This window comes from Pantherophis guttatus, chromosome 10 (assembly GCF_059756535.1).
Source record: "Pantherophis guttatus breed Tessera chromosome 10, ASM5975653v1, whole genome shotgun sequence".
In the NCBI taxonomy this organism is placed as follows: domain Eukaryota; kingdom Metazoa; phylum Chordata; class Lepidosauria; order Squamata; family Colubridae; genus Pantherophis; species Pantherophis guttatus.
The window spans coordinates 10,259,412-10,272,726 of NC_142072.1; the positions used below are offsets into that span (position 1 = coordinate 10,259,412).

The window sequence follows — 13,315 nt, forward strand, 5'->3', positions numbered from 1 at the left end:
AGCTTTTTGGATGAGAAGCAAAAGATCTTCAAAGTGTAGGAAGTTACCACCCACCCCTCTCCTAGAAAAATGAAATATTCTTGGAAATATTAAAAAGGCAGAATATTATACCTTCCTGGATGAGAAGAGGAGAAATATGCTCTTGGAAAGCAGACCCCAACTTTGTTAATAGCCCCAGAAAGACAAAAGAGCCTGATAGTACAGCGGACTAAAGCACTGTTATTAACATCTGCTGCTTGCAATTACTGCAAGTTCAAATCTCACCAGGCTCAAGGTTGACTCAGCCTTCCATCCTTTCAAAGGTAGTTGAAATGAGGACCCAGATTGTGGGGGCAATAAGTTGACTTTGTATAAATATACAAAAGGATGAAGGCTATTGCTTGGCGCATTGTAAGCCGCCCTGAGTCTCCGGAGAAGGGCGGCATATAAATCAAATAAAATAGAAAAAAAAAAAGAAAATAAATCCTTCCCCTGCCATGCCACGCCCACCAAGCCACACCCACAGAACAGGTAGTACAACATTTTGAAGCCCACCACTGCTTCCAACTCTTGTTATTCTACTATTCCAGTGGTTCTCAACCTTCCTAATGCCGCGACCCTTTAATACAGTTCCTCATATTGTGGTGACCCCCAACCATAAAATTATTCTTAAAACCATCGAAAATATGTGTCTTCCGATGGTCTTAGGCGACTCCTGTGAAAGGGTCATTCGACCCCCAAAGGGGTCCCGACCCACAGGTTGAGAACCACTGTACTATTCTGTTAAAATGACAACTTCTTGAAACACAGGGGGGGGGAAAAATAGTAGTTGTGTCTGGCTCACAGGAGCCCCATCCTTGCACAAGAGGCGCTGTCTCTACTCGCAAAGGAGGGGAGGGGGGAAAAAAAAAAACCAGTCTCAGTCACTGCGTGGAATCGCCCGGCCTACAATTCCCAGCATGCAACGCACCAGAGGCGGTTTTTCTGCATTCGTACGGACGGGCAAAGCGATCCAGAAGAGGCAGCTTTTCGTTGGAGAGGGGGGGGGGTCTGGGGGGGTTTTGCGCGCGGACGGAGGGAGGGAGGGCGGGAGGGAGGGGGTGCGTGCAAAGCTAGGAAAGGAAGCGAGCCAGCCCAAGCAGAGAGCCCGACAGCGATCCCTCCCGAAGGATTTGGCTTCGATCTGCTCCATTGGAAGAGCTGGAATCGCTCCTTTTCCACCCAAAGTAAGAGGTTGCAAGGGGTGGGTGGGATGCCCGCTCTTGGGCTGTGGCTGCTGCGGGATCGGGCAGAAGGGAGGTCGGGATCTGCTCTTAGAGGTGCAGCCGATCCGGCGGGAATTCGCTTTCTCCCCTTCTTCATCCGAGCAGCCAAGAAGCGATTTTTTTTTTAAATTTGATTTATATGCCGCCCTTCTCCGAAGACTCAGGGCGGCTTACAATGCGTTAAGCAATAGCCTTCATCCTTTTGTATATTTATACAAAGTCAGCTTATTGCCCCCACAAACTGGGTCCTCAATTTACCTACCTTAGAAAGGATGGAAGGCTGAGTCAACCTTGATTTTCCCCCTAAAACGGGGGGGGGGGGGGTGGAAAAAATGTTGGAGGAGGAGAAGGGAGAAGTGATCGGGATGCAATCAATTGCACGGAGGGTTATACGTGCTCAGTCCTGTCTATGCCCAGAGTTCTTAAAAAGTCCTCGCTGGCTGGATTCACACAACACGCTAAACCCCCATCAAGAGATCGCCGTGGCTTTGAGATCGCGGATTTGCAAAGAGTCTCAAAAAGTGATGGGATGGGATGGGGTTGACTTGATGATTCAGATTTAAAAGGCATGGAGCCCTGGATCGGCCCGAAGCGCAAACCACCCGATTTGAACCTTTTCTCACGTGCCCTGCAAACCTGACTCGCGTGACTTTTAGAGCGGAGCTGCCTTTAAGAGTCCTAACTTTCAGAAAAGCAAAAAAGAAAAAAACTTTCCCAGTTTCTCTGCTTTAACATTTCTTCTGCTTTAGCAATAGATTGAAGGAATTCAATCTATTGCAGAGGTCTTCAAACTTGGCAGCTTTAAGACTGGTGGACTTCAACTCCCAGAATTCTCCAGCCAGCTATTCTATGCTGGCTGGAGAATTCTGGGAGTTGAAGTCCACCAGTCTTAAAGCTGCCAAGTTTGAGGACCCCTGATCTACTGAGTTTTTTTGTTACTTTAAGAAAACTGCTCCCAAGCTGAATTTGATGGCAAGTTCCATTCTTGTTGGAGCATTATTGCAACCAGGGGCTTGTAGTCAACACGTTTATTATTATTTATTATTATTTATTAGTTCGAATTATATGCCGGAGACTCAGGGCGACTTACAATGCATTAAGCAATAGCCTTCATACTTTTGTATATACCTGCTTAGCAGGGCTTTCAGCCCACCCAGGTTTTGTGGCTCCCGGTGTTTTCTTTTCTGTGGGAAAGGGGTCCAAATGGCTTTTTGAGTGTTTAAGGTTGCAGGCCCCTGAGATACACTGTTTATAAGGTATACAGGTAGTCCGCAACTTACAACCATTCATTTAGAGACCATGGGAAGTTAGAACAGCACTGGAAAAAGTGACTTATGACCATTTTTCACACTTACGACCATTGCAGCATCCCCCATGGTCACGCGATCAAAATTTGGTTGCTTAGCAACTGGGCATGTATATAAGACGGTTGCATTGTCCAGGGGCCCTGTGATCCCTATGTTGTAACCTTTTCAGCTGGCTTCTCACAAGCAAAGTCAATGGGGAAGCCAGTTTCGCTTAATGACCATATGATTCACTTAACAACTGCAGTGTTATTTGCTTAACAACGGTGGCAAAAAGATTGGAAAATTGGGCAAAACTCATTTAATAACTACAATCTTTGGTCCGGATTGTGGTCGTAAGTGGAAGACTACCTGTAATAACAGCATCTGGAAAACTGGTCCAAATTTATTTCCTTCTTATAGTAAGCAAAATCAAGGTGGGATTGAGTTTCTTTGTCTTTCTTCCCTTTATTTTTGGGCTCTATCATCTTTTGTGGTTGTGTGATGCCTTCCCCAAAGTCAAAATATGAATTTGAGATATTTTTTTTTCCCCCTGCTTTCTTACTCCTGCAGGAAATTGCTTCTCGACAAACATGTTACATACCAAAGTCAAAACAGAAAAACCAGGTAAAATGCCTCGGGAAATATTCTGCTATAAAAACCCAAGGATTTGAATTTTATCCAACCTCTTCTCTCCTATTCCCATTCTTCAGCTTGGATTGCATTAGAAGTAAACGTTATTTAGCTTTTTAAAGAGAGTAATCCACAGGCCTTTGGGAAAAAAAAACCAGGCGACTTCATTGTTAACTTAAAAAAAAAAAAGATACATCATGAACTCCTCTCATTGTTTTATGCCGGAGTAACAATCTCTCGTCATCCTCAGATCTTGAGACGGCCAATGCGCGAAACCGTCTTGATGCCGTCCTACAGTGTCTGCTGGAGAAAACCGATGTTGACAGGTAAGAATCAGCAAGTCAGTTCTGAGCACCGAAAAGAAATCTGAAACCGTTGATATTGGAAAGGGGTTAAAACTGTTGAGTGGGCCATTTTTGCTTTTTATGGCTGAACATTTCCTAAATCAGTGTTGGCGAACCAGCCGAAACGGGAGCGAATGCACCACGTGGGGCGGGGGGAAGCACTGGAAACCTGAAGAGCAGTTCACACATGAGCAGCATGCACGCGCCGGGAAGTTGACCTTCCGATTTCCGGTGTGTGCAGGCGTGCCAGTCACCTGGTCTTCCGGTTTCAGCAAAGACCAGCTGGTTGGGGCGCTCATGCGCGCCGGGGAGCTGCCCTTCTGGTTTCAGATTCTGATAGGAATCTCTTCCTATTCTACCAGCCTGTCAATCTCTCATTTCTCACGAGGCCGAAGTAGTTGTCAGGAAGAACCCTCAAAGGGTGCATTCATGTTTTGGACAAAGCCAATTACATTTCCCCTTTTTCTTTTTCTTTTTCTTTTTTTTTTTTTCTGATTCATCTCAGGGATCAAATGGAAGAGGACCCTGGAAAGACATCATCAGATGCGCTCAGCAAGTAAGGAGCAGCCATCATGTTCAGCCTTCTCCTTTCTCTTTGCACTTTGACCTGCCTCAAGCCATTAGCCGAATTCAGGCAGAGAAAGAAAATTTTTTTTTAAGAGAGGTTCACCCATGTTCAGTTGACAGTCAGGCATTGAGATGATTTGGCTTATGTCTCCTGCAGCGTCTTTGAAATCCTTCGCTCTGCTCTTCTTTCAGAAGTACTCGAGAGGAATTTGAGAAGTGGGTCCAAATATCTTTTTTTGTCTTCCCCAAGCAACTTTTAGACTATCGCGTAAAAAAAAACTAGCAGTACATCTACCTAATTATCCCTCTTTCTGCTTGCTTGCTTTTGAAGCTTTTTCAAAATGACGCCTTAAAAAAGTATTTACAATATTTTTACAGATATTTATATAATACCAAACTTTCAAAAAGGAGGTATTACTAGTGGTCTGGGACAGCAGGCCCCAAAGAGCTGAGGAATTTATATCCTTCCGGGTGTACCTGGACTACGACTCCCAGCATTCACTGTTGGCGATGCTGGCTATGACTTCTGGGAATCCTAGTCCAGCCCTATCTGGAGGCTGCAGCTTCCCATCCCTGCTCCAGTCTATAGACTTGCTAACTCTGCTGAGAACCGACTTCCTAGAAAAGCCATTTTCTTTCTGGTGGGGCTGTTGCCTGCTAGGTATTTCCTAACCTCTCTTGCTTTGCGGTTGCAGGGACCCTTCTCCTATTGCTACAGGAAAGAGGTATGGTTCTTAGCCCTGTCCTTCCTTCCTTGCCTACTGATGACCACAGAGTGGGAGAATAGAAAGTTTTCTTACTGAGTTCAACTGAAGATCTCAAGAAACAAAATCACGCAAGCGTGTGGCACAGAATTCTGCAGCCTGGTTCACACGTCACTGTGTTGAATGCCATCAGGGGTCTGGTTCGCACGTCGATTTCAATGCTGTGTGTGAACTTGGCTTGCAGGTTTTGTTTTGGGATTTCCTCCCTGGCGGTTCCAGCAGCCAGAAAGACAACCAAAGGAGCGCCTTGTTTCTTCAGTTGTGGGAATGAGTGCAGCCAATGCACTTGGTTCTCTTCCTTGCCAACAGCATTCGGAATTCAGTGCTTTCTTAAGAACCGCCTTCTCAAAAGCAGTACCAATTTCAAGGTGCCTCCAGTTGCAACTGTGACCGGAGACACTATCCAAAAAAAAAAAAAAAAAAGTTTACCGTTTCTTACTATCTGTTTCCTGGATTTTCAGTTTCGCTCTTTGCAGCCCAGAATACTTTGGAATGGGCGTGGCCTAGAAATACTGTTTAATTAATATGCAAACCAGGCAAATGACTTGTAGCTCTTGCTGCGGTTGGATTTTTAAAAAGCTGATCGCAAAGGGGATCTTCTCGACAGGCAGGAGAGTAATTTGGATGCTCAGTGACCCATTTCCGGTGCCCCTTGGGTTGATTGTGTTATTTATTCAAAATGTAGATGTTTAATACCAGGGGTCTTCAACCTTGGCAACTTTAAGACTTGTGGACTTCAACTCCCAGAGTAAGACTTGTGGACTTCAACTCCCAGGATTCTGGGAGTTGAAGTCCACAAGTCTTAAAAGTTGCCAAGGTTGGAGACCCTTGTTTTATACTATATGAAGTAATAAATAGGCTGGAGCAAAATAGGCCCAAGGCCTATTGTATAATTGCCATTGCACAATTAAGACATATCGGTAAGCGGACATCAAGCCAGCTCAGAATGATGGCAGGACAGAAACTAGCTTTAAACTTTCGCCACTGCTATGATCTGAGCTAGATCCACAGTTCCCATTACCCTAGCACCGTGATGGCGAACCTATCGCATGCATACCAGAGGTGGCACGCAACGCCTTCTCTGTGGGCACGCGAGCTGTTGCCCCAGTTCAGATCTGCCGCGCATGTGTGCGTGCCTCCCACTGGCTGGCTGGTCTTTGGTCTCTGCCACGCATGCGGGGGGGGTGTGCGGGGGGTCCGCACATGCATTGCATTTGGGCACTTGGTCCAGAAAAGTTTAGCCATCACTGCTCTAGCATGTTTGCTATTGCCAGTGGGATGCAAATTCCATCACCTGTCTAAAACAGGTGTGTCTAACCCATGGCGCACAGGCCACACACAGCCCTGGACAGCTTAGTAACGTAGATTGTAAACTTTTTATCATTATTATATGTCTTGATATTCATTAACTAAATTGATATATTTTATATATAAGGCCCAGGTAAGCCAAAAGGTTGGGCATGGCTGGTCTAAAGGAAACCAGGGGTACCTAATTTTTCTTCAGAGCCAAGCTGACTTGTCTCAATCAAGAAAAAGCAGCACGCCAAAGAACTGGGAAGTTGCAGATCCGTACACTTGGTGGAGACACTATCACTTGGTTTCTAATCGTCGTATACAGTAGTGGCCAAAATTGTGGAAACCTTTTGGGGAAAGTGTATTTTCTGAAATGAGCTAATAACAACACTTTTTTTTTTCAAGTAGTACCATAAAATTATATATCAATGGAAAGATAATTTAATTAGGGATGTAATGCAATAACTTTTATGAAGGATTTGCTATTAGAATAGCAGTTACAGTATAAAGAAGAAAAGTGAAACCCGTAGAAAAAAACGAGATATACAAACATTATCACCATAGAAAAAACAAAATATACAAAAATTATCACCATGTCAGTTAATCCTTAGTTGGGTAACCTTTAGCATGAATCACGGCCTTACAGCGTCTTCCCATGGAGTGAACCAAGTCTTTGAGTTCTGCAGCTGTTATCATGTGAAACCAAGATTGAAGGATGGCTTCTATTCACTGGGTTTTATTGCTGAGTCGCTTCTGACTTAACAAGTTTCTTTAGTTGGCTCCATAGATATTCAATTGGGTGAAGGTCTGGGCTATTCCCAGGCCATTCCAGCAGTGGAATAGGATTATCTTGAAAAAAAGTGGTGTTATTAGCCATCAAACCTCAAAAATACACTTTTCCCAAAAGGTTTCCACAATTTTGGCCACTATTGTATGATAGCTTGTTATATCTGCCAGCGTTCAGGGTCATGGAATCCTAGTGCCGGAAGGGAGAGTTCAGTCCAACTTCCTGCCCAGTGCAAGAATCCCAATTAAGCCTCCTTCACAAAAGGCGACCTAGCCTCCTTAAACAAAAACTTGAATGTCTACTCCATTCATTCTGGGTGTTCCAGGTGTCTTGTCCCAGAGACACTTATGAGATCAGGTTCTTCAGAGCCCATGGAATGAGTCCTAACAGAGTTGGAAGACATTCTCAGAAGTCTCATCATCCCCATCTGCTCAGTGCAAAACCTTCCAGTTGCTTGCATCATCTTCTAATGCTTTTGTGTTCTCAGGCCTTCTACTCGATTCTCCCATCACCGTCGCAAGAAGAGGAAAGAGATGGACGACGGACTCACTGAAGGGGGACCACAAAAGCAGAGTGAGTGGAAACATCAGAGCTACTGTGGTGGCTCTTGAGCCAAGTCATTGATTCTTGGGGAAGAGTTAAACTGCTGACTTTAGAGATGCAAAGCTTAGGTTTTGCTGCTGAATTATGACTCAAGCCACCTTCGATTTCTGAAGGCATCACCCAGCTCTGATTTAAGATCTGTCTCTTAATTTTTTAATGTATCTTTTTGTCAACTCGCAAAGCATCCCTGGCCTGCTTTCGAGCTACCATAGGCCAGGGGGAATGGGAAACTGGTGAAACTGCCCAGCAGCAAAAAACAGATGCACATTCCACGCTTATCTCCCTCAAGGCTGTATCCCAGGGATACCTACAGCAGTCGAAGGGGAGTGACCTCTGCCACCCACGAAATTGCTCCCTTGACGAATGTGATTGATGACACACCCTGGGGGGAAGAGGGAAACAGGGTCATAATTGGAGTGTAAATTACGTAGGGTCAGAGCTGGCTTCACTTGGGAATGTGCCAACATGAAGCTCCTAATAAATACCTGGATTTCTTTTGAAGCTTGGCTCAAGACTTATGATTTAATTAGGGCATCCGTAGGAACCCTGACATCTTTATCTTTGCAGACACCTACATCATCAAGCTGTTTGATCGAAGTGTAGACCTGGCCCAGTTCTCCGAGAGCACCCCACTATACCCCATCTGCCGAGCTTGGATGCGGAATAGTCCCATGGTGCGGGAACAGGAACGATCTCCCAGCCCAAATCTACCCACCCTGCTTGAAGATGAAGAGGTACAGAATAGGATTCCCTAATCCGGCTTCTAAGTGGGAAAAGTCTTTTCTCACCAATCAAACAATAGTTGAGTTTACTGCTTTCCACAAACTTTTCTCTGGCAGGCCTTAAAATCTATTGCGCACCTTTCTCTCCATAACTCACACAATTGAGGCAGTCAGACCGGTAAATATGTGATCCAAATGAAGTCTGGATCTGATCTGGGACTTTTTATGCACAGAGGTTACATCCTTCTTTACCCACGTGGCATCCTGTATAGGTAGTCCTTGTTTAGTGACCATTTGCAGTTATGTGATGAAAAAATAAACTTTATGACCAACTATTGTATTTACGACCTTCTTAGGTCTGTAAAGCAAAGGAAAGCGGAAACAAGATCATAAGCATAGTTGTGGTTTCTCTTAGCACTGGCTTAATGACCGAGTTGCTGGTGCCAACCGATGTTGCTAAATGAGGACTACCTTTATGTTCATTAAGCTTATAGCTTCCAGAAGTCCCAACCTGAGGGATACTGGGCCAGTGTGGATTGAGCAAAACTTTGGATTCCACCAGCGAAACAAGGCTCAGATCCATATCTAGCCTACATTCTCCTTTGTCTAAAATGGAAAAAATGGGCAGGTCTGTCCTAGATTCTTTTCCAAATCGACAGGCCTGTCCTAGATTCTGAAGACTGGATCTTCAGTCTTCAGAATTTAAGCAAATTTCCAAAGGCAAATCTCAAAGGCAGGGGTGGGATTCAGCTGGTTCGGGTGAACCAGATGTTAATTTTAATCTGGTTTGCTGAACTGGTTGTTCCAAGGACTGGCTGACCCCGCCCACCCCGCCCCTCCCAGGAGTCTCCACACGGCCCGTTTTGGATGCCAGGTAAGTGTAGGGTGCGCACGGAAGCTCTGGGAGGGCAAAAAACAGGCCTACTGTAAGTCCGGAAACGGGGCTGTTTCCGGCCTCTGGAGGGCCTCTGGTGCCCAGGGGAGGCTGTTTTCACCCTCCTGGAGGCTCCAGGAAAATCTCCGGAGGCTGGGGAGGGCGAAAAACGGGCCTACCAGCAGTCCTCTAGTAACAGCCAAAAACATTACAGCCAAAAACGGGCTAACGAGCTCCGTTTTTGCCTGCGGTGGCTTCCTGCAGCCCTCTGCCAGCGAAAACAGAACTCGCCAGCCTATTTTCGCTGGCAGAGGCACCGCGAGCCGGTCCTTCATTGTTTCCAGGACAGATGGTTCCAGCCAGATCACAGCACCCCGCGGGCCGGATCTGGCCCCCAGACCTTGAGTTTAACACCCCTGCTGTATATACTGTAACATAAATATACAGTACGTTATATACTGTATTTCAAGAATAAGTCTCCTGATTAAGGCTGCAAAAGTTGGACCCATTATTTTTTTGTCCTCTTTCTCTCCTCTCTCTTAAACTCTGGGATCCCAGGGCGTCGAAGTCTTAAATGGGAAAATCCAGGATGTCTACAAGCTACCATCGCCTATCCCTTGCCAGACAAATCCTGCAGGGGAACCCATTAACCTGCGTATCCCATTCCCACCAGCATCCGAAGAGGAAACAAAAGTGGCTGCTGAAACGGTCAGACCATCCTGCAAATTAAGGAGTGGGGTGGGGTGACGGGGATGAGAATAAACAGGTTGGATGGTAAAATAGCAAATGGTAGGGATTTTAACCACCTTTTCTCATCTGAATCCCCTCTTACTATCAGCAAGACATGGGGCAGTGTGCATCAGGATATTATGTCAGGGTTCCAAGGAACACCCCTAACGAAATAAAACTCCGAGGCCTGAGGTTCCTCAAAGTCCCAATTTATTAGAGATGTCATCAGTGGTGGGATTCAAATAATTTAACAACCGGTTCTCTGCCCTAATGACCAGCTGGGCAGGCGTGACTCGGTCATGTGACTGTGGGTGTGGCCAACTCAACTTCACTCACATCGATGGGCACTTCGACTTATCTGTTACAATGTAATAAGGGTTAAGCAGAGAGGCAGTTTCTGTAAGCAGGGCAATAAAGATTAGGCTAGAGACAACACCAGAATGTTTCCTTCCTGCCTTCCTTACAGGATTAGCCCTGTAAAGTAGAGAAAAAAAAAAGATTTCTTCCAACAACAGGTTCTCCGAACTGCTTAGAAAGTTAACAACCGGTTCTCCTGAATAGGTGCGAACTAGCTGAAACCCACCACTGGATGTCATGTTGGCACATCTGGGAAAACCCGAATCTGAAAGCTTCCAGGTTTCCCCCACCCAGCTAACAGTTCGCAGCCCTGCCCCACACCCACAAGCTCATCACATATAGTCCAATCAATTCTTCACATTCAACTGGATACAATCTCCAGGCAGTTTCCAGCAGATGTAGGCAAAAGTGTCCTTGAATACAGAATGTTGTTATGACTAACTTTCTACCACTCCAACAAAAACCCCCCTCCCAATTTCCCAGGCTAAAATATGTGGCAGTTAGGAAGCAGAAAGGAAAACTGTCTTCCAAAACTGACATATTACTCTTAAGAGGACACCTAGCATTTTCAATTTGAAATGTATTTTTAATTGTCTGGCCCGATTCACACAACATCATCTTCTTTTAACGACCCCATAATCCCTTGCGAGGTGGAGTCGGGGCAACTGAATGGAGTTAGCAGAGCGTTTAAATGGTCGGATGCCCTTCCTGTCGCCAGTGCGGAGTTTTGTTCTCGGTGTGCCCAGAGAGAGAAATATCTGCCTCTACCTAGGATCGAACTCACAGCCTCCTGATTGTGAGGCGAGAACTCCACTTCTAAGCCACCGCACCACTCCCGGATTTACACAACATGCCAAAACCTAAATCGAAGCTAAAAAAAAAAAAAAAAAAACCATACCCGCTATATCACATACTATTTGCATTTAACTGGTTTGCTAAATTATCTCCCTTTTTCTGGGTTTCCACAGGGCATTGAGTCATAAACTAAACATTCTGGATTCACACAATGCAATAAATTATGCACGGATACACACACCCACACATAATAACAATCCCACCAACCAAGCCTGGTTTGTTGTATGAATCAAGCCACTATATTTTCAACTGATTTGATTGTGTTGTGGATAAGAGTAGGCTTTGGTGCCAAGTTGTCAAAGGAGAGGATTATGTTAGAATACTTTTCTCAATTCAAGTGAGGAAAGGGTACTTACGAGACATTTTAATTTAAAAGAACCGGAGGAACAGAAAACAGGAATATGAATGAGTCAGAATAATGTACCGTAAAAGTGCAAACTTAAAAATGCAGCTAAAAACTGAAGATGTGCCACCAACTAAATCAACATAAGTAAAATAAACTGTTGGAAGAAATGTCCATCTGGGTTCAGTTCCAAGTGGGGAGAAAGACACTGGAAACATGGTGGCTGTTTGGAAAGATGGTTTTTAATGGTGGACAGGACCACATGGGTTTGAGGTCCTGGGCAAAAAGGCACATTGAGTGGAGAGAGGGATAAATTTATAACTCTCTTGGGCCCTGCCTTAGAGTTTCCTGTTCCTGTACAAGAAATGTATCCCATTGGCTGTCAGACTCCCAGGGGGCCGGGGTCTTAGCTAACTTTGTAGGCTGTCTGTGTCCCAGGCTTGGTTGAGCCTTGCTGGGTGATGTAATCTTCCCAGGTGCCATGTGGTGAGATGGGTAGAGGGCTAATCCTATCATGTCCTGAGGGCCATGTCTAAATCCCATCACCCTGGAGCTGAAGGGAGGAGGGCAGAGAGCTGCGGGAAGCTGCTTTGTCTTTAAAAACATCTTTCTCCTTTTCTCATCCGGGGAAATATAATATTCTGCCTCTTTAATATTTCCTAGAATATTTCATTCTTCTAGGAGGGGGGTGGGTGCTGACGTCCTACAAAACTGAAAAGGAATTTAGGACTGCAAGTTTCACAGACCGATAAGTCTCCAATTAATTTCGCTACTGTATTAGATGCTCTTGTTAGATTGAAGATGCTTGTTAGGACATTCATACAGTGCCCTTAGATTCATAGCAAATTAAGTGATCTTGCATATGTTTCCTCTCTCCTATAAACCCTCCCAGACTTCTGAAGTGGTCCCTTCAATGTCTACCCTCATCTACAAGAACATGGAGAGATGGAAGAAGATCAGACAAAGGTAAGGCTTGTGTAACAGAAAGCCAAACTGTGGCCCAGAGGCAAGAGCTCAAGGGTGAAATCCAGCAGGTTCTGACAGGTTCTGGAGAACCAGTAGTGGAAATTTTGAGCAGTTCGAAGCACCGGCAGCAGAAAGTTTGAGTAGTTCAGAGAACCAGCAAATACCACCTCTGGCTGGCCCCAGAGTGGGGAGAGAATGGGGATTTTGTAGTATCCGTCCCCTGGAGTGGGGAGGGAATGGGGATTTTGCAGTATCCTTCTCCTGGAGTGAGGTGGGAATGGAGATTTTGCAGTATCCTTCCCCTGCCATGCCCGCCAAGCCATACCACGCCTACCAAGCCACGCCCACAGAACCGGTAGTAAAAAAAATTTGGATTTCACCCCTGCAAGAGATCCAGTTATTGGTCCCATGCGAGAATTCACTGTGTAGCGGGAAACAATTTGTGGAAAGGATAATGCAAAAAATCCATGTGCCGTGGTTGACTTGTGGCCTGTTTCCAGGTGGAAAGAAGCTTCGCAGAAGAACCAGTTGCGCTATGCTGAGAGCATGAAGATCCTTAAAGAGATGTATGAACGGCAATGAAGAGTGAGGGGCTCGTGTCTTCTTGGAATCCCTCGTCTTCTGGAATACAGAAGTGACTGCTTCTGAGTTTGTCGATCAATAAATGCAGCTTTTGTTTTGCAGATTTTGTGACTTTGTTGTTCTGCCCCAGCTACGGGTCCCAAGAACTGTAGCACGCACACAGCTCCAAAAACTCCGTTTAATACAAACAGACCCCTTTCAAAATGCAGGCTTTAACCACAAATGTCCTTATCAGCCTGCTGTGAATTACAGAGATTAAACAAAGTCCGACAAGGGTTGGCAATCAGCCCAGAAACCAAGTTGTAACAAAAAACTCACTCTCAAATGCTCTGCGTAGGACCAAACGTTGTTTCCAGCAACATTTGCCAG

General features: G+C 45.3%; 1 protein-coding gene across 2 annotated transcripts; it reads left to right on the top strand.

The window, feature by feature from the left end:
* The first annotated feature begins 881 nt into the window (after window positions 1–881).
* Window positions 882–13,047, top strand: LIN37 (lin-37 DREAM MuvB core complex component). Of its 2 annotated transcripts, XM_034423650.3 has the most exons (10): window positions 882–1,205; window positions 3,101–3,154; window positions 3,411–3,486; window positions 4,010–4,060; window positions 4,767–4,796; window positions 7,403–7,488; window positions 8,086–8,252; window positions 9,673–9,822; window positions 12,291–12,364; window positions 12,865–13,047. In XM_034423650.3, exons 2-10 carry the CDS (start codon window positions 3,121–3,123, stop codon window positions 12,944–12,946), a joined length of 750 nt encoding a protein of 249 aa, XP_034279541.1. In that variant the 5' UTR covers window positions 882–1,205; window positions 3,101–3,120; the 3' UTR covers window positions 12,947–13,047. The 2 variants fall into 2 exon arrangements, with proteins under 2 accessions (XP_034279541.1, XP_087732703.1); XM_087876577.1 differs by lacking the exon at window positions 4,767–4,796 and having other exon boundaries at window positions 1,071–1,205.
* The last annotated feature ends 268 nt before the right edge of the window (window positions 13,048–13,315 follow it).